Source organism: Gorilla gorilla, chromosome 18 (genome assembly GCF_029281585.2).
Source record: "Gorilla gorilla gorilla isolate KB3781 chromosome 18, NHGRI_mGorGor1-v2.1_pri, whole genome shotgun sequence".
In the NCBI taxonomy this organism is placed as follows: Eukaryota; Metazoa; Chordata; class Mammalia; order Primates; family Hominidae; genus Gorilla; species Gorilla gorilla.
This window is the reverse complement of record NC_073242.2, coordinates 13,450,017-13,470,683: the sequence shown is the minus strand read 5'-3', so window position 1 is coordinate 13,470,683 and position 20,667 is coordinate 13,450,017. Positions and strand designations below refer to the sequence as shown.

At 40.1% G+C, this 20,667-nt stretch overlaps 1 protein-coding gene across 2 annotated transcripts in view; it reads left to right on the top strand.

Annotated features, from left to right (window-relative positions):
- Positions 1-20,667, top strand: part of GRIN2A (glutamate ionotropic receptor NMDA type subunit 2A) — a 432,359-nt gene that overhangs the window by 343,783 nt on the left and 67,909 nt on the right. For both annotated transcript variants that reach the window (XM_004057187.5, XM_055365257.2), the window contains exons 7-11: positions 1,063-1,231; positions 1,358-1,511; positions 7,925-8,050; positions 12,504-12,733; positions 19,712-19,872. In XM_004057187.5, the coding sequence (XP_004057235.4) occupies positions 1,063-1,231; positions 1,358-1,511; positions 7,925-8,050; positions 12,504-12,733; positions 19,712-19,872 (840 nt within the window). The remainder of the gene's footprint in view (positions 1-1,062; positions 1,232-1,357; positions 1,512-7,924; positions 8,051-12,503; positions 12,734-19,711; positions 19,873-20,667) is intronic.

The following is a 20,667-nucleotide window of genomic DNA, read 5'->3' as shown; positions in this document are numbered from 1 at the left end:
GATTCTTATGCCTCAGCCTCCTGAGTATCTGGAACTACAGGTGCCTGCCACCATGCCTGGCTAATTTTTGTATTTTTAGTAGAGACAGGGTTTCGCCATGTTGGCCAAGCTGGTCTTGAACTCCTGACCTCAGGTGTTCACCCGCCACAGCGTCCGAAAGTGCTGGGATTATAGGTGTGAGCCACCATACCCAGCCTCCTTTCTTTTTAAAGGTATTTTTCTGGTTTGCGTGGGTGTCCTTTGAATATGTCTTGTTCAGGTGAATACAGCAAGGTGGCTGGTACAAAACAGTAAGTGTAGCCTTGGTAGAGTATACAATAGCCTTTAAGATAGTTTAAATTTTAATGGGGCTTTTACCTGATCAAGGACCTTGCTTTTAGAAGTGTCTCCTTTTATACTACATGTCACATAGGTAGGTAGGGAAGACGTTATTAATGAGCCCTCATGTAACATTTGGCTCTATCAAGAGAAGTTCAGTGCACAAAATCAGGCATGGAATAGAACCCAGGTCTCCTGATTCTTGGCTGAGGTGTTCTCTGGGTACCTTCACTTCTCCCCTTTGGTTTCAAGCCTCTGTAATTATAGAATGAAGCAAAACCCTGCTTTCTCTGAGAATTTCACATCCTCCTCTCTTCCATTCTCTAGTAAGTTTTTATGACTCAGTTTAGATCTGATGACTAAACTCTAGTCTAAAGTTGTGTATGTTATAAACTCTTAAAAATTTAAGAGTTGGTAATTTTTACCTGTTTAATGGGTGTACAAATATCAACTAATTCAGAAAATGTCATGGAGATTAATTCAACAATTAGTATGAAGCCTTTAGGATAGTGCCTAGCAAATAGTAATTACTCAATAAGTGTTAGTTCTTGTCATGATAACTGCTATAATTAAGGACACTTTCTGCTTTTGCTGTCATATACTCACGGTGTGTCCTTGGGAAAGCCACTTCCCCTTTTTAAACTTCAGTTTACTCATCTGAAAAATAGGAGAAGAGTACAGCTAATGATTGTGAACAAACCTTCCAGTGCTAACATTCTGTGGTCTTGGGATTTTTCTTTACAGCAATTCAACCAATGAGGGGATGAATGTGAAGAAATGCTGCAAGGGGTTCTGCATTGATATTCTGAAGAAGCTTTCCAGAACTGTGAAGTTTACTTACGACCTCTACCTGGTGACCAATGGGAAGCATGGCAAGAAAGTTAACAATGTGTGGAATGGAATGATCGGTGAAGTAAGTTACCTTTTCATCCCCTAGGCTCTTACTCAGACAAAGGGCCTGCAGTCCTCAGGAATGTTAGCAGGAAAAGTAAAGTACTGTTCTTTTTTTTTTTTTTTTTTTTTTTTGCCTTGCATCCAGGTGGTATATCAACGGGCAGTCATGGCAGTTGGCTCGCTCACCATCAATGAGGAACGTTCTGAAGTGGTGGACTTCTCTGTGCCCTTTGTGGAAACGGGAATCAGTGTCATGGTTTCAAGAAGTAATGGCACCGTCTCACCTTCTGCTTTTCTAGGTGTGTGAATTTCATAGTGACTATTGCTTTCCTATAAGGAATTGTAAGAAACCTTGTTTGCTCAGAGGATGGGACCAGAAAGGAACTTGTTTAGCTCTGTTTGGCCATGGCAGCATATTTCAGAGGATGCTGCATTTGAATTATCCTTTGAGAGGGTTAGGCTTTGTGTCCCCACCCAAATTTCATCTTGAATTGTAATCCCCAGCTGTTGAGGGAGAGACCTGATGGGAGGTGATGGGATCATGGGGATGGTTTCTCCCCTTCTGTTCTTATGATAATGAGTGAGTTCTCATGAGATCTGACGGTTTAATAAGAGGCTCTTATTATATTATTATTATAAGGGGTTTAATAAGGGGCTCTTCCCCCTTCGTTTCACTTCTCTCACATGCCGCCATGTAAGACGTGTCTGCTTCCTCTTCTGCCATGATTGTAAGTTTCCTGGGGACTCCCCAGCCATGTGGAACTGTGAGTCAATTAAATCTCTTTCCTTTATAAATTTACCCAATCTCAGACAGTTTATTTTTTTGCAATGGAGTCTAGCTCTGCTGCCCAGGCTTGAGTGCAGTGTTATGATCTTGGCTTACTGCAGCCTCTGCCTCCTGGGTTCAAGCAATTCTCCCACCTCAGCCTCCCCAGTAGCTGGGATTATAGGTGCCCACCACCATGCCTGGCTAATTTTTGTGTAGAGATGGGGTTTTGCCTTGTTGGCCAGACTGATATCAAACTCCTGACCTCAAGTGATGCTCGGGCAGTTCTTTATAGCAGCGTGAGAGTAGACTAATACATCCTAATTCACTCCCCTCCATCCCCAGTTCACATCTTTCATTTGTCTTAAACTTGGAAAAAACTGCTGAAAAAAATATGATCACATATTCAGATACTGGTCTTGACTCTGTAGAATGTAAATTAATAGATATATTGCTTAGAATCTTGAAAACATTTAAAAATAGAGCTGTCTGTCCACAGTTAATTTAAACCAGCTCATAAACCTTTATTCGGCATCTACATATCCATCCTCCATCCCACAAAGAACAGCAGTCATTTATTTGCTAGATGTAAGAGTGAAAATAATGATGACTGCACGATGATTTATGCCAGTATTCTGCTAATAGAAATAGTCTGAAAAGTATATACTGATTTAAAATTAATCGAATCATATTTTAAATGTGACTACCCATTAAGCCAAATAGTTTGTAAAGAAGGAAATTCTTTTGATTTTTTTAACCATTTCGTAAATTTATGTTTTTACATAAAAGGTGTTTTTTTTTTTTTAAATCAAGGAAGAGCTATGTTTTCTATCATCTGCTTTTCTCTAGCACTTGGACTGTATTGGGCAGCCTGGCTAGAGTTGAAATTTCATGGAACATAGTAAAGCATTATTTTTGTCTTTAAAGGAAAGTGTTGTATTAACTGTTTGGTTATCATAAATGACTTTTGACTGTAACTATCTTGTTGAATATCATGAAATTCAGATCACTAATTCCCCCTTGGCACTCCCATATAAGTGGGTTTGTCCCAAATTAGGGAAGGTTAAGACAAACGTGAATCTCTGGAGGAAAACTGAGAGGGGAAAAATATATTTAATTTTTAAAAAATTTCAATAGCTCAGGGGTACAAGTGATTTTTGTTTATATGGACGAATTATATAGTGGTGAAGTCTGGGCCTTTAGTGTACCTGTCACCTAAATAGTGTACATTGTAGGTAATTTTCCATCACTCATCTCCCTCCCATCCTCTCCCTTTCTGAGTCTCCAGTGTCCATTATACCACTTGTGTGCTTTTTCATACCCATAGGTTAGCTTTCATTTAGAAGGGAGAACATGGAGTATTAGATTTTCCATTCCTGAAAAACCCATCCCCCAGTTCACATCTTTCATTTATCTCAAACTTAGAAAAAGCTGCTAAAAAAATAAGATCACATATTCAGATACTGGTCTTGACACTGTGGAATGTAAATTAATAGCTATATTGCTTAGAGTCTTGAAAACATTTTAAAAATAAACCTGTCGGTCCACAGTTAATTTAAATCAGCCCATAAACCTTTATTCAGCATCTACATACCCATCCTCCATCTCACAAAGAACAACAGTCATTTATTTGCTAGATGACTATCTTATATTTAGGATGATGGCCTCCAGTTTCATCCAAGTTGCTGCAAAAGACATTGCATCATTCTTTTTTATGGCTGAGTAGTATTCCACAATGTATATATACCACATTTTCTTTATGCAATCATCAGTTGATGGGCACATAGGTTGATTCCATATCTTTGCAATTGTGAGTTGTGCTCTGATAAACATATGTGTGCAAGTGTCTTTTTGATATAATAACTTCTTTTCCTTTGGGTAGATACCCAGTAGTGAAATTGCTGGATCAAATGGTAGATCTACTTTTAGTTGTTTGAGAAATCTCCCCCCTGGGAAAACAGTTATATTAAAGTCAACTAACTTTCTTATATTTTTCCAGAGACAAAAATAACTTTATCTCTTAAAGCAAATTGTAAACTGAAACCAATTTGTGGACACCAACTCCAAGCCCATTGTCTTATTCTTCCACTGTCTTCATTTATATGTAATGTTGGCATCCAGTGAAACTTTCATGTTTCATTCTCTTCAGTGAAATATTGACTAACAGGATTTTGGACACTGCCTTACATTCAGAGCGCTATGGATTTACTGTTTTCATTTTTGATAATCCATTTAAGCTGTTAAAATGCTTGCCACTCTCTGGATTTGATTTTGCACTAGTTGCTTCAATTTTTGTAACCTTTGTTGGAGTAATGTGGACCCTGACAAATACACACCTCATCATGTTCCTTTTGTCCCTCCGTCTGACATGGATTCAGATACTCATATTTTAATAAGAGAGCCTCACTATGCCAGGAACAATGCAACCAGCTGATACTGACAACACCTGCAGAATCTTAATAATTCTTAAGTGGACATTCACTCTTTAGTCACTCCTAGTCATGTTTCCCCTCATTCCCTTTCAGACTCTTTGGCAGGAATCCTTTGTCCTGGAGGTTAAGAAAGGGTTAGAGGAAGTGAGTTCATGGATCAAAATGGAAAGAAATTGTTTTGTTTCTTTTCACAAAAAAAAGTCTTGTATCTCTTTAGTGAGCTAGAGAGAACTCTTTTTCCAATTCAATCAGAGAGAAAAAAATATCAATTGGCTTGTCTCATGAAAATGGGTCGTGAATATTGAATCTGGCCTCAACCCAGTTTCTCTAGATTTTTATCTTACTTGCATTTGTAAAACATTTCCATAAAAATGTCAAGTATTTTGCTAAATTTAGCAAAACCTCTCTTTCCCCACACTTTTCCTGCTGCATTTTTAAAAGTAAAATAAATTGTAACCAGAGGAAACTATTTTCAAAGCTGTTTTTACCCAGTAGGCTTAATATTTTTCCTAGTCACTAAATTACATCCCTATTTGATTGACTGTGCACCCCCTTATTTACGGTCATTATCTACAGATTTTGAAAGTCATAATGAACCAGCTAAGCTACATTTTTCCATTCACTGGCTTAGTCATCTGGAAGAGCCAAAACATTCAAAATCTGATTGTATTGCTGTTCATTATTTCCTATTTTCTCTCCTCCACAAACTCCATTAACTCACATCAGAAGCACTTGCAGGTAATGCCTCTAAGCTTTTGTGTAAAAATGTAACCAGTGGCTCTTCAAGGACAGAGATGGCATCTCCTGTCATATTTCTATCTAGTTAATTCTGAAGAGTTTCCAAACAAGTTGGATTATTTGATCCAAAGAAATGCTGACCTGGTATCTCCTCGATTGCAGTTCCTTCATGGACAAATGTTGAATCTGTTTTAAGCCATTAGAAGATGTAATAGAGAGTTATCTAAACTATTTCTGGGTCACTCCTTAGACACTGTAGATGTTGCTTTAACGATGTTCTAATGTTTTTCTTTGTTCTGGAGCGTGTGTGTGCATTCACGTGTGTGGTATCTTAGAATAGCAACCCTTCCGGGCACTGATAGGTACTTAATTTACTAAAGCAAGACTACTGCAGCAGAGTCCTTTGATCCGTGCTGTGCTCACAAGTTAAGGAACAGATGTGGTCAATTCCAAGTGGGGAGACATGTGGGAACAGTTGCTTCATCAGTTTCCACTTGATTTTCTGACTAGCGTGTTAGTGACAAGGATGCACCTACCAAAAAAAGTTCACTGCAGGTTTACAGATTCTTACATGCACATAGGATAATTCAGTTATGGTCCCTTCTAATGTTTAAAAATAATGTTTTCACAGCCTGCGGAGAAATAGACGTTACCAGATTAATAAATGTACTTTTTCAAAAACCAGCACGCCCTTTTCAGGACCATGGACAGCGTATTGTTGCCTCAGTATTTCTGGCTTTAATCCTGGAATCACACAGCTATTCCACTCAATATATTGTCTGTATATTGTGTGCCTCACACACGAACAAACACTTCCATGTATATGCTTATTTACTCATCATAATGATCCTCCTCCAATAAGACACACTATGCAACTCGGAGAATTATTTTATCTCTATTCTTGAATATGAAGTACTTATAAATCTCCTAATCATTTATTTATCTAATTTCCTTTTTGGATACAACTCAGTATTAAATTGCTATTATTTCAGGGACATAATATTGTTTATTACTCAAGCTAAATTTAAAATAAATTTCAGTTGCAGTTTCATTGATTTCTTGGAGCGCATCTTGTGTTACTTAAGTAAGTTGTGTTATCTGTTGCTTTTTAATATATTTGCACTATCAAATGCATTAGAAAGCATTCCTCCCAGCTTTTAAATTATCCAATATAGGTAAAGTTAAGTTCAGACATATTAGTTTCTTGTTATACATTAAACTCATTAAATTGGAATTTGTGGTGACCTCTAGCTGTGTTAAGTAGTCATACTCTAATAAGAAGGTGGCCTGCTATCAACCTAGCTCTTTATTATTATAAGTAGCTTCATTAGGAAAACAATTTTAAAATAATAATATGTTTACTATTCAAGAGGTATTATTGGACTTATTTTAACCCTCAGAAAATATTTGCTTATGAGGAAAAGGGTTTTAAGTTCATTGGTGTCTATAGGCAATTTCTTCCCCATGATACATTCAGGTGGAGATGTATTCATTTTTAAAATTTATTTTCTGTTCATTTTATAGCAAATCTATACCATAAATAAAATGGCTGCAGTCAGCTAATTTTCATATCCTCAATCAAGTTGAATAGTAATCTTATTTTACATAATATTTCTTACCTTTCTAGAGTGTTACAAGGCTTAGAGCCCTATGACTTGGCCTGCCCTTCTGAGACATCCACCTACTGCCTAAGTTACATGCAAATGAGCTGATGAAAACTACTTTTAGTGGAAATAACCATCTATCCATCTACTGTTTTATTGCCTCTACCCTTTAAGTGATGCTTTTTTATTGAATTATCATGTGAAGATAATATCCTCAATTGACTTTCAATTGCATTTAAGGCTGCTACCAACATCAACAAGATTAATAAAGCTGTAGGAATCTCATCTATCTGAGGCAAAAGGTGAAATGGAGAGTGTGGTAGATTATAACTTTCCAATATTTCTGTCACCCATGATTTTATAATTCTTTTCCAACAGGTTATAATTCTCCCTTTATTTTTGGAATTCCCTGCATATCATCTTTCTAGCATGAAAAAATAAAAATAAAAACCATAACAATTTGCAGGAGCCTATGGTTTACTATTTGGGTCTAGTCTTTTTTCTTCCTAGCTTTAGCCCCCTGGATGGTTCTATAATTACAAAGGAACCTATGGCCTGTTTATTTGCATTCTAACTTGCTCCCTCTTTCTTATCACTCTTTTTTCTTCTGATTATCCTTGACCTAATTTGTAAAATGTCCTATGCTCTTCTCTATTTTTGTTATATTATATGCAATCTTATACTTCAAATATTTTGTAGAATAAAGAATGATTTAAAATGATGAATAAAAAATGACTGGCTGGCCAGGAGCAGTGGCTCACACCTGTAATCCCAGCACTTTGGGAGGCCGAGGTGGGCAGATCACCTGAGGTCAGGAGTTCGAGACCACCCCGTCTCAACTAAAAATACAAAAATTAGCCAGGCATGGTGGCACATGCCTGTAGTCCCAGCTACTCGGAAGGCTGAGGCAGGAGAATTGCTTGAACCTGGGGGGCGGAGGTTGCAGCAAGCCGAAATTGTGCCACTGCACTCCAGCCTGGGTGACACAGAGAGTGAAGCTACATCTAAAAAGTAAAAATAAAAATAAAAAATGATTAGCTTCTTTTGAAGGATCAGATTCAAATTAGAGAAAATATTTTTGGCGAGCCTGCAAATGGATGTCTGGGCTTCCTGCTGGAAGTGAGGAAGAGATAACTAACCACGCTTCCATTCCTTTATCTGTTTATTTGCAGAACCATTCAGCGCCTCTGTCTGGGTGATGATGTTTGTGATGCTGCTCATTGTTTCTGCCATAGCTGTTTTTGTCTTTGAATACTTCAGCCCTGTTGGATACAACAGAAACTTAGCCAAAGGGAAAGGTAAGGATACCTTCATGAGCATGATTCAATGTTGTTGCAATTTCATTTACCTTTAATGAAAATTTCAGTTTTAGAATACATTACTCTAGACCAGGCATGGTGGCTCACGCCTGTAATCCCAGCACTTTGGGAGACCGAGGTGGGTGGATCACGAGGTCAGGAGTTCAGAACCAGCCTGACCAATATGGTGAAACCCATCTCTACTAAAAATACAAAAATTAGCTGGACATGGTGGCACACACCTGCAATACCAGCTACTCGTGAGGCAGAGGCAGGAGAATCGCTTAAAACCGGGAGGCAGAGGTTGCAATGAGTCGAGATTGTGCCACTGCACTCCAGCCTGAGGGACAGAGCGAGACTCCATCACACACACACAAAGAATACATTATACTGCGTTGGTGTACCATTGTATGAATGGTTTTGGGTCACTGATATTGCTTGTAATACCAGAAAAGTATGGTTTATGTACTTCAACTGATGGATAAAACAAAATGAAATATTTTAATCTTGTCATAACCTGAAGTCAATAGTTCTTAGGTGAAAACCACTGATGTTCAATTTGTTGGGAAAGCAGATTTGAAGGAACTTTTCTGACAATTAATTTAAAAAATGCTTGTCAAATGCTAAAATTGTCATGGGTTTCAACTTCAGTCTATGCAAAGAAAATGACTTTATAAAATCTAGTTTAAGAACATTCCTCAAACTACTGAATCAATTTACATTAGTTTGACAATAAATATAACTATGAAGTGATATCTTTCCCCATAGGGTTATATTTTCCTGTTGGTGATGCCAGGAGGAAATCAAGTGTGCTAAAATAAAATGCATTGATCTTAGTGCATTGTAGTTGATAAAGGGACAATCAGTAGATAGGAAATAAAATTGGGAGGCATTCGTTGGCTATAACTCATTAAAAGGATCCCACTCTAGCCAGGGTTTATGTCATACACGTTATGCCATTTTGAGTGGGCTTTCCTCAGTGGGCACTACCTTCTAAATGGGTGTTATCAGAAAAGTGTCAGGACCAAATCTCTTTCCCAAAAAATGACTTGATATGGTAGAGGATGGAACTTGAAGTCTCATATCCCCCAAAAAGCAGAGCACTTTAATGTGATTGATACATATTCTTTTCACTTAGATGTTTTAATATTGGAAATACTCAACAGGTCATGGGAATCTATTAGGAACCTAGTTTTATTGAAATCTTTCAACTTCTTCCTCACCATTGAAGAGTGGTGATTACCACGTAAACCATCTTCAATCAACCAGATACTAAACAATGCCATAAATAATGATGTTGTGTTTAATGGGAGATTGCAAGCCTTCATTTAAAGGGTAATTTAACCACTAAGAAGATTTCCAACAGGGTGGAATCTGAGACAGTTTCTGTGAGTGACCACACTGTGATACAGTAGTTCCTTATATTTGCATAATCAGGGCTTGTGCTGTTGTGACTTTACACATTTATCTGATGAATATTTATCAAATGGGTACTATGTGCCAGGAGGCACTATACTGCTGCCAGAGATAATGTGGTAAATCAAATAGAGATTTTCTATCAGGCAGTTTAGAATTTAGTTGTGAAAATAACATGTAGACACACAAACTAATAATCACAGATTATAATAAATATCAAGGAGAAGAAAAAAACATAGTGACATGATAGTGACGGGGTGCAGACACTACGTTAGATAAGATGGTCCAATGGGAAAGGACGTTCATTGAGCTAGGACCTGAAGGGTGACATACAATTTTATCTGTCAAAAACAGTTACAGTCATTTCATATAAAAGGAACAGCAAACAGAAAGGCTGAAATAATCTTGAGATGCTCAAGAAACAGAAAAAGGCTGAGGGGGTGCAGTGGCTCATACTTGTGATCTCAAGGCTTTTTGAGGCCAAGGCAGGAGAATTGCTTGAGGTCAGGAGTTTGAGACCAGCCTGGGTAACATAGCAAGACCTCATCTCTACAATAAATAAATAAATAAATAAATAAATAAATAAATAAATAAATAAATAAAATAAGCCAGGCGTGATGATGCGTGCCTGTAGTCCCTGCTACTCAGAAGGCTGCAGTAGGAGAATTACTTGAGCCCAGGAGGTTTAGGTTGCAGTGAGCTATGATCACACCACTGCACTGCCTAGTCAGCAGAGCAAGACCCTGTCTCTATTAAAAAATAAAATAAAAAGACGTGAGTGAATGAGGTAGACAATAGTATAAGATGAAATCAGAGAGATAGGCAATTGACCGTGGTAGGCATGTCAGACTTTCTTCAAAATACAATGGAGGGAGGCCAGGCACGGTGGCTCATGCCTGTAATCCCAGCACTTTGGGAGGCTGAGGTGGGCAGATCACTTGAGGTCAGGAGTTTGAGACCAGCCTGGCCAATATGGCAAAACCGCATCCCTACTAAAAATACAAAAATTAGCTGGGCGTGGTGGTATGCTCCTGTAGTCCCAGCAGCTCAGGAGGCTGACACAGGAGAATCCCTTGAACCCGGGAAGTGGAGGCTGCAGTGAGCCGAGATTGTGCCACTGCACTGCAGCCTGAGTGACAGAGCAAGACTCCATCTCAAAAAAAAAAAAAGAAAAGAAAAAAAAAAACAATGGCAGGGAGAGAGGTGACATACATGTACAGAGCAAAAAGGTCACTGGGGCTACTCTATCCAGATAGTGTGTGGGGACAACAGTTGGAAGCGGGGACGGGGAGGGCAGTTAAGAAGGTGTCACTTTTCCAAGAGAAAGGATTGCAGTGACTTGGAACTGGTCAAGAACAACGAAAATACAGATAATCAGGTAAATCTGAGTTACATTTTGGAAGGTAAAAACGACCCACAGCCCATCCTTGCAATACGTTCTCCTTTGACTGAATGAAGCATGCTGGAAAGACTATTGTAAAGGATGGCATCAGTTGTGCAAACTCCTCAGCCCTTCCATTCTCTCCAGGCTCTCTGTTTCCAGCTCATCTGCTGTGGCAACTCTTGGGAAATGACAGCTACTTGTTTCTTTGTACAAAATGGTTTTCTGTTACATTTCGCTGCACTTTATGGGAAAAGTTATATGGCCCAGTCATAGTGTTCATGAATCAGGAATTCCTAGAAGTCTTGGACCGATCCTTCTGAACTGCCTACATCTGATTCCTAAATAGCTGTCATTTCTGATCAATGTGCATCCCTAAGAAAACTAAGTAGTTCATAAAGTTGACTGGATTAACTCTAAGTTTTCCCCAAGAATTTCCTGCCTCTTGAGAATAAGCCCAGAAGATCATAAAACTAGCCAAATAGAAACAGGAGAGATTGAGAATAAGAGAATTAACTGCTTTCTCTTTAATGGGTTGTGTCATGGATATTGTAAGTACAGCTGTAGCCTGGGTTTGGCCTCCAATGTGCAGAGAGCTTGCTTTTCCTAGGCTTCCTGCCCGGCACTTCATAACTTCCATTAATGTGAATTTGCTTCTGCCACTTTATTTATTGCCCACTCTGCTTGTATTGCCAGCTGACATCTGAGTAGATCATTTTTTCATATCTTCATTTACTTAAATGACATAAAAATTAACCTCCTGTTAAAGGGAAACCTTCCCTATGAAATTAGGGCATCAATTGATTTTTTTTTTTTTTTTTTTTTTGCCCATGCAAAACAAAGACTTGAAAACCCTAATATGTGTGTTTTACAGCCTGCATATGCCACATCTCCATACATTTTGGCATATCATTCTGTCTCTTTATTAAGTCTGTTGCAAGGAACATTTAAGAATCTTAAAAGGGCTGCATAGCTATTGCGAGGATATACTGGAAAAAGTGCTGTGATATGACATCAGTGTTCATTTTCCATGACCCTGCAATGAAATGTCTTCCATCTGTGAAGTGTTGGAAGAATTAAGATCTATTGTTCCATTCCTTAATGTCTCCATTTGGAGAGGGTTTTAGTTTGGTTTAATTCTTATGTTGTACACACTTTACATCTGAGTTTGAACAGGAGAAATTGCTAGGGACAATCGGATTAGAATACCAAACATCAGTCCCGCTGAATTGCATGGTTCTTATACGATAGCACATCCGATGAATTTGGAAGCAGTCCCCATGCACACATTTTTGTCAGCCTCTCTTTATGTTTATTAAGAAGGTTGGTTTCCTCAAATGGGAATCAAATCCAAATTTAAAACAGGTCATAACACTACTTCTTATTCAAACCCCCATTTTGCATAACCATTTTCGTTTCCTTTCTTTTTTTAAAGAAATGTGGCAAAAATCCAGTTAGATAGAAATGTGAGAAGAATGCTAATTTTTAAAGAAAAAAATAAGTTATTGTGGTTCTAGGGCAATCACAGGACACAACTATGATATAATTCCATCTTCTGGCAACCTTCAGTGTTGCTGGTGGCTGCTGCATGGTTGTCATACACAAATAGGCATTTTTTTCAGAAAATGCTGAGAATGTCCTTTTCATCTTCCGCAGCACCCCATGGGCCTTCTTTTACAATTGGAAAAGCTATATGGCTTCTTTGGGGCCTGGTGTTCAATAACTCCGTGCCTGTCCAGAATCCTAAAGGGACCACCAGCAAGATCATGGTATCCGTATGGGCGTTCTTCGCTGTCATATTCCTGGCTAGCTACACAGCCAATCTGGCTGCCTTCATGATCCAAGAGGAATTTGTGGACCAAGTGACTGGCCTCAGTGACAAAAAGGTAAGGTCACCTTGCTTTCATCTCCATCTGAGGGTTGGTCTTAACTGCTCTCCTTTCAGGAGGAAGAGATTCAGGTGCCTCTCATTGAGATCCATCAACTCTAATGCACAAAAGCCAGAAGGTTTTCTCTCTTTAACTCAAATTGTCCTCTTTCTCAAAGTTTTTGAAACAGAACATTAAGCTTAGCTCTCCTAGACCTAAAAGATTCCAGATCTAATTTGGAAGCGTGGCTTCCCCGAGTGGTCGTGTTTCCTATTTATATGATCTTTCTGATGGTGCTTGTGAATGACCTATGACTCAAGTGCTTAGGTTGAAATTCATCCTTTTGAATGTGTGATGTTAAGGAAGGCCCATTTGCCTGGATGAGAAGAAACTGGGGTGAAGGAGCACTGTAGGCTGTGGGTACCTCATCTATGACATGAAAAAAGTCATCTCTAAGCCCTACCTGGAGACAAAATTATCTGACAGCTCCTCTTTTCCATACAGCCAAATCAGTCTCAGCATCAGCGCTTCTGACTCACCTGAAATGTCTTCAAGGCACACAAATGGAGCAGAGACGTTTCTTTCTTTCTTTCTAATTTCCCACTGGTTCTTTCTACTCAGATATATCACTAATCTTCTCTTATAGGGCTGTACTTCCCACATCAGTAAGACAGGAGTAAAAACACCTGCTCTCTCATTCTCCAGTGAAATGAAATATAACAAGGGTTGCAGGGTTTGAGTAGCTATTCAGAAACACACATTGAGGAAGAAAAGAGGTAAACTGGGTGCATCCTCCTATTGAGACTGTAGTTCAGGAAACATCCTGACTTGCTAAGCTCAGCAAGTGTTGAGATTGCAGCACCACAAAGATTTTCTGTTCCGTGTGTGGGGATAATTTGTCTCTCGTTATAAAACCTCGCTAACATATCTTTTTGACATAAGCCTACATATATCCTTTTGCCATTCATCAACAAACTGCTGAATAGAAAATCAATCCATGGAAAGCTTTTACAGCTTATCCATGATACACACTGTGGTTGAAAGAATCTTGTCAAGAGAGCTGATGAGGGGTTGGGGTTAAAGATGGAGTCATTTCCACAAAGGCATGAGAGTGCCTCACCTCTCTCTGATGGCTTCCGATTGAGGCTTGAGTAAGGGTCACTTTACTTACCATGGCACACAAAGCCCTGTGTTATCTCACCTGCTCCGACGTTTCCTTCCTCTTGCTCCATCCCTGTCACTAAGTTTATTTCAGCTCAGTGTCCTTGTGCCTCTTATGCCCTCTGCCTAGAATGTTCTTCCCCAATCTTCTCATGGTTGGCTCCTCCTGGAATTTCTGGCCTTAGGGAAGATATTACCTCCTCAGGGAAGTCTTTCCTGGCTACTGTAATAAACTTGGCAGAATGAGCTCAGGCTCCCAAGAAACTTAAATTCTAGTAGGAAAAAAATAAACAATACACAAGTAAACATCAAGGAAGAAACAAATTTGGAAATTTGGGGCAGGAATAAGTATTATAAAGAAGATAAAGCTGATGAGACTAAAATTGTCTGGGGGAAGAGAACCTCAGGGATGTAGTTTTGATAGAGTTATTTTGCACTTTGGAGGTGCTCAGGACACTCTTGCTGGGTGAATGAATACATGCATGGTATACTGGACACTGTGCATACCCCACCTGGATCTCCTGGGATCCCTTTTGCAACGCTGTGTGCCCAGCCTCACCTTTCTGTGCTTTGCTGACAAAGCCTCACTTCAGGGATCCTCAGCAGATTTTTGCCTTTGGGCACTGGAATGGTAAATGCCTGGCAATTTAAGTTCCCTCAATCTTTGTGGTCACCTGTAACCAAAGACTAATCTGTGTGAGAATACAAAGGCCAAGCTGCTCCCTTGCTTCGAAGCAGGAAAAACTTTAAGGTACGAATCACTCTCTGGAGCTCCCTGCAGGATGGGACTGAGATGGAGACTTGGCCTTAAATCAGACCCTTGATTTCTCCCCCTTCTCCAGTCTTTCCTAACTTGATCCTGCTCCCCTGCTGACTTCTCCTGGAACCCTTCACTAGTAAATCATGCTCACCCCCAAATCCTTCACTTGGGGTTAGCTACTGTAAGATCCCCGCCTAAAGCGGGTGGTATCTCAGAGGCAGCAGATAACACACTGTGTTTAGAGTCAGAAAAGTTGTGTTTCCTCTCTGCCTGTTTCCTCTCTGCCACTCGCCAGCCGTATAATGTTTTTAAAGCCATGTCACCTCACGGTGCCTGCTTTGTCTGCTCTGTAAATTTGGGAGTCACAATTGCAGTAAGGATGAAGGAAAGCCACATATGTAAATGTATCTTGTAGCATATGAATCCCTCTGCAGACATGAAGCGCTATTATGCAACTCTGTTGCATTATGGGATCAAAAGTGCAATTCCTAGAAGTGATTGGAGGTATGGTGGAAGCAGCAGGAAGCAATGTCCTGGAAGAGAGGATTTTTCAAGAAAGTGGTTGGCAGCATATTTTGCTTTTTGTTGCTATGTTCAAAGGCAAGGGCGGGGGGAAATCCTTACTACATAGTTTTGGGTCTAAATAACATGACCACTTGTGGGAAAACTAATTAAAACCACTAATAATTTGACTGACTTTCACTGACTTGGAAACACCCAGTAACAGATACCATATCCTCAAGAGACACAGCTCAGTCTCCATGCTGAAAACATTAGAGGCAAGCTGATAGCTCTTTTAATTAAATGTTTGATACAATGAGATAAACAGCAAAATTCCTGGAGTAAATAACCTATATGCTCCCAGAAGATTAACAGAAGATACACCAAGAAAGTCTGCAAAAAAAATCTATATTGAATCAATTTATTGTACACTGTGGTTGGTTTTGTTTTTTTTTTGTTTTTGTTTTTTTGTTGTTTGTTTATCATGAATACCTGTGTAACAACTCAGGTTTACAATGCTTTTAAGCCATTAGTGCTTGCTGTGAAATAATCATATTGGAGCCCATGGTGTGCTCAGATGAGCTGGGACTTAAATTATAAATAGGTGAATTCATGGGTAAGATGCTTCCCTAGGAATTATTAAGAGAAAATTGCAATGTTGATAGGGATGCTTTCCAAAATGTTGGGAATCACTCTGATAGAGGAAATCCATCTCTGGGAGGCAGATTTATGTTGTGGGAAGAGCAATATCATGTTTGGGGTCAAATGCACCTGGGTTCAAATCCTGGCCTTGCCATATGATTGGCCTTCTGTATGTCAGTATCCCCTTAGGCTTAATTTCCTATAAAAGAGAAGACATTATCTCCTTTCTGGCAAGGTTGATAGGAGGATTAGAAATAATCCTCACACCATGCCTGGCACATGGTAGATGATCCTGTAATGTGTTAGTTCCTTCTTCTACCCTCCTCCTTTCCACTCCCCCCTCATTCCTCCCCCTCTCCTTCTCTTTGTCTCCCTTCTCCTCCTACTCCTTCCATCATCTTCATCATCGCCTGACTCAAACCATTCTTGGCTTCTGGGGCCTGAAATGTTATTGCACTGAGTTGGTCTTTTGTGACAACCAATGGAGGGAATTGAGGCAACTGCTCTCAGTGGATGAGCCCAGGAATGTGTTCTCAAGGAGCCATGCTGTCTCTGGGCACTGTGCTGCTGCTGCTGAGTGGTCCCAGTTCAGGCAGCCAGGCCTCCTCCCAGCTGATCCTCTCTCTGCTCAAGGACACACCTGCTTGCTGCTCACATCAAGAAGCACGTGGGACTTCACCAACAGAAGACTGTACTAGAAATAGGGGCTCCAGTTGCCAGATGTCCCTTATTTACAGGCACAGAAGACAGATAGATATTTTTAATAAATGTGTAGTTTTTGGTTCATAAAGAAAGAAAAAATATCTTGGTTAACTGCTGCATTTTTCTGGAAATTTTATCTCCAAGTGTTGCATCTCTACCTCCTCCATCATCAAATGCTTGCCATGTTTTAGTCACTTGGATGACCTTCAGACATGCCTCCATATTGGATGGAAAAAAAATTAGAAAATAATCCTCTGTTCTCCAAACTGTAAGGAGACAGGCTTCATTGTTTGGCTGAAATGTCGTGGGTAACAACAGGTGATCTATCCCAAGCATTAGAGGATGCCAGGTGTTCTTTCAAACACTCTAAGATTTGTTGCAAAAGCAATCTCCAGTTTACAGATAGAGAAATTCAGGCTCAGGAGCTTAACTGGTTGCTCCAAATGGCGCAGTTTCTAAGCAGCAGAGGAGAACCTGAACTTGTCTCCTGCAAGTCCAAAGCCAGGTGAAACCAGTTAACCTACACAGCAAGGGAACCCTGCAGAGAAACCAGGGGAGTTCCTCTGACTCCAGATATTGTGATTACATTGTTCTGTGGTCTTGCTGACAATGGAGACCTCTGTCCTACCCCTTCCTTTGCTAAAGCCCATATTGGATTCTTTCTGCTTGCACTTGGAACTCTCTGGGAGAAAGTCTTGCTAGGAATCGTTCTCGCAGCAAGCACGGAGTGTGTCCTGGATGTAGACCCTGGGACTTAATAGATGAGCCATCCTTGCCCCCTCACTGTTTTTCACGCTGTAGATCATGACTCTTTAGTGAGCCATGAAATTAATCTAAGGATTGCAGACTTTTTTTAAAAAAAATAGAACGTAATGGATAACCTCAGAGTATATCACAGATAGAAAGAATGAGTGCTGTGAAATTTCACACATGTGCATGGAGTGGTGATGGGAAACGTATTGTGAGTCATGCTTTAAAAAGTTTGACAGTCTTCAGTCTAGTGGAAAAGGTTCCTGGAGCTTGGTGTCAGGCTGAATTTTGTGTGGGTGATGGTACTATCCAGGCCAGAGAAGCGCGGAAACCATCACAGAGACTGAATATCTATCTCTGTTACTGCGCAACCCAGACGCAGGGAAGAAAGTGAATTTTTAAAGACCTATGCAGCTCCTCTGCAACAGATGGGGAGTGAAGTGGAAGGCATTTAGTCAAATAGGCCATCTCCGGATATCTCTGGAGATTGGGAATAGCTGCTACAAGGAGATTTATGAACAGCACTATTACCTCTCTCCTCCCGAGCAGGCGGCTGCCATGAGGATGAGCCTGGGCTTGGCCTTTTGAGCTTTTGGTGATTAGTTAAGGCACTGCTTGGTGGAGTGACTGCAAAAAGCATTTTGCTGTTCACATACACACACATGCACACGTGGATGCACATACTCCCAGGGCAAGGCACACCCTGGCAGGAGGATCTCATTTGGAAAATGGATGGCCACTTCTCCCAAATCCAGTTATGACTACGTATTAGGCAGCAGCATGCCTAATTTAGGGAAAACGATTTTCAACTGGAAATTTTAATTAACAGTGAAATGAAGTGTGAGTCTGGAAAAAAGAATAATGTTTCTAGCTGGTCTGACTCTTGGGTAAATTTGGACACTTAACCTGGCGGTTCTTAGTTCTGTGGAAGACACACTGGTCTGGAAGTTGGAGAGACTGCTGCATTGTGGTCCTGGTTCTGACACTGATTTTCTGCGTGCTCTTCCCCTCCTGGGGTCTTTAAATCTTTATGTCTAGATGAGGAGAGAGTCACTAGCAATGGTCTCTGAGGAATGATAGAGTTAAGACCTCAGCCTGTGGTCAGACGCATCCAGGTTTGAATTCTGGGCCACTGCTTGGTAGTTGCATAATCTTAAATAGATCACACAACCTCTCTGAGCCTCAGTTTTCTTATCTGCAAGAAGGAGTCTCTAAGATTAACTACCTGGCATGGGTTTGTAAGGATTAAATGACCTGACGTTTGTAAAGTTCTTGGCATAGTGCTGGACCCGACTAGGTTCCCAAAAAGTGTTAGTCATTGTTGTTATTACTTTCTAGTTCCAGAATTCAATATTTCATAGAAAAATGAGGTTCAGGTTCCTTTTTCACTCATAGTGATAATAACAGAAGGTAATCATAGCTTTATTTTTGAATGCTTTCTCTGGTCCAGGCACTATTCCAGTTACTTGACAAATGTATGTTGAGAGCTTCATGGTGGCCCCCCACTCTACAGATGGAAAATAAATGGAGGCAGCATGAAGTGAATGTGTTATCTAGGGTTCCATAGCTTGTATGTGATAGAACCCGATTTTCCAACCAGCCAGTTCGAGCTCCCGCTTATAACCACAGCCCGCCACCATCTCTAGTGTTTAGCTGTATTTCTGGAACTCAGATCCAGTTCTATTGACTTCGACTCTCATTGAGTCACCTGAAACATCGAAGCTGTGGACAGACAGAATCATCCAGTCCATCAGAGAAGACTGGTGATGCATGGACTACAGGCCTTTATGGGGGGCTTGAGTGCCGAGTCCTGGGTATCCCTGATAGCTAAAGATCAACAGGGACTCTGGCTCAACAAGTATTCATGGAGCCTGCCATGCACTGGCAATTATGCCTGGGGAATGTTAGGCACTAGATAAATAGTGCCTGCAGCAGTGAATAAATGACTGAGTGAGTGGAGAATGAATAAGTGGTAATATATAGTCATTTTCTGGGTGAGGTGAAGGTAATTATAAATGGAGTTTAGAGAAGGGAGTGATTGGTGGAGATCACAGAAAATTTCATCATAAAGTGGATAAATGGACTGGACTAAGGTAGTACCTTAAGTTCAGCTCATTCAGCATTTCTAAGTACTGACTGTGTGCCTAACACTGTGCTAGTCTCCGTAATGGCACTGAAAAGTTCAACTCAACAAATACCTATGGAGCACCCAGCCGGGCTCTGTGCTAGGATCTGAGCAATAGTACAGAAGAAAACAGATGCTGTGTCCACCCTCCTGGAGCTCACAGACTGGCTGAAGATGTGACTAAGTAGAAAGAAAGACCAAAAAGCAACATTTTATTGTCATCCTGCCCTAATGCATGCATTTACCTCCTAACAGCAGACAAAATGATAACTAATTTATTATTTGTTCTCTCCTCCCCCTCCTCCCTTCTCTTTCTTTTCCTACTCTCTCTCTTCCTTTCTCATTCTCTCTCCAGTTTCAGAGACCTCATGACTATTCCCCACCTTTTCGATTTGGGACAGTGCCTAATGGAAGCACGGAGAGAAACATTCGGAATAACTATCCCTACATGCATCAGTACATGACCAAATTTAATCAGAAAGGAGTAGAGGACGCCTTGGTCAGCCTGAAAACGGGGTAAGGATGGCAGTTTCCTTTTCACCACAGGTCTGCGAGCGATAAACCTTATAGAAATTGACTCTCGGCATGCCTCAGTTCCTATCTGCTCCCATTGTATTTCTGGAGAGTGACTGTGGTCCAGATGGGCCCCAGTTGAGGGCAGTTTTTGTTAATCTAATGAGCATCCCAGGTTTCCTTCTGAGTTGGGTGAAGAAAAAGCAAATCCAGGATGCTTTGAAATGCACAGAAACAGAGGGGTTTCTTAAACTGATAAAGAAGTTTGTCCAACTCCATAGGATATTTTAACAAATAGAAAGATCCAAGAAGGCCAAGAGTTTAAAGTAGTGAAAACAAAGATTTTTATCAGATTTTAGGTAGGAGGTTTTCTGAGTGTGGGGAGGAGTAGCTTGCTAGTAGGAGCTTTATGAAAAAACTAATTGTATAACATTGATGAAAGAGAAAGAAAAGATGGGAGAAAAGCAATGAGAACTCAAATCATTCAAGTTACAGTTAGCATTCCTCTCTGTCTGTTGGCATTGTGGAGTGTAACACAGACTCCATAGCTGAAGCTGTAAAGAAAAGATAGCACAGGGGTTAGGAGTTTAGGCTATGGAGAGAGAGTTTCTCATACCTCATAGCCTCATACCTAACATGGGAATAATAATAGGACCTAAGAGAGAAAATTTGATGGAAAGCCTTTTGGATGGGAAATAGACAGTACCTAAATGTGAGTGTTGTTATTTATTGTAAAGGTTAGATTCTATTCCATGGACTCTTCTGAAAAGTCCATTGTTCTGTGGTCTTGCTGACAAT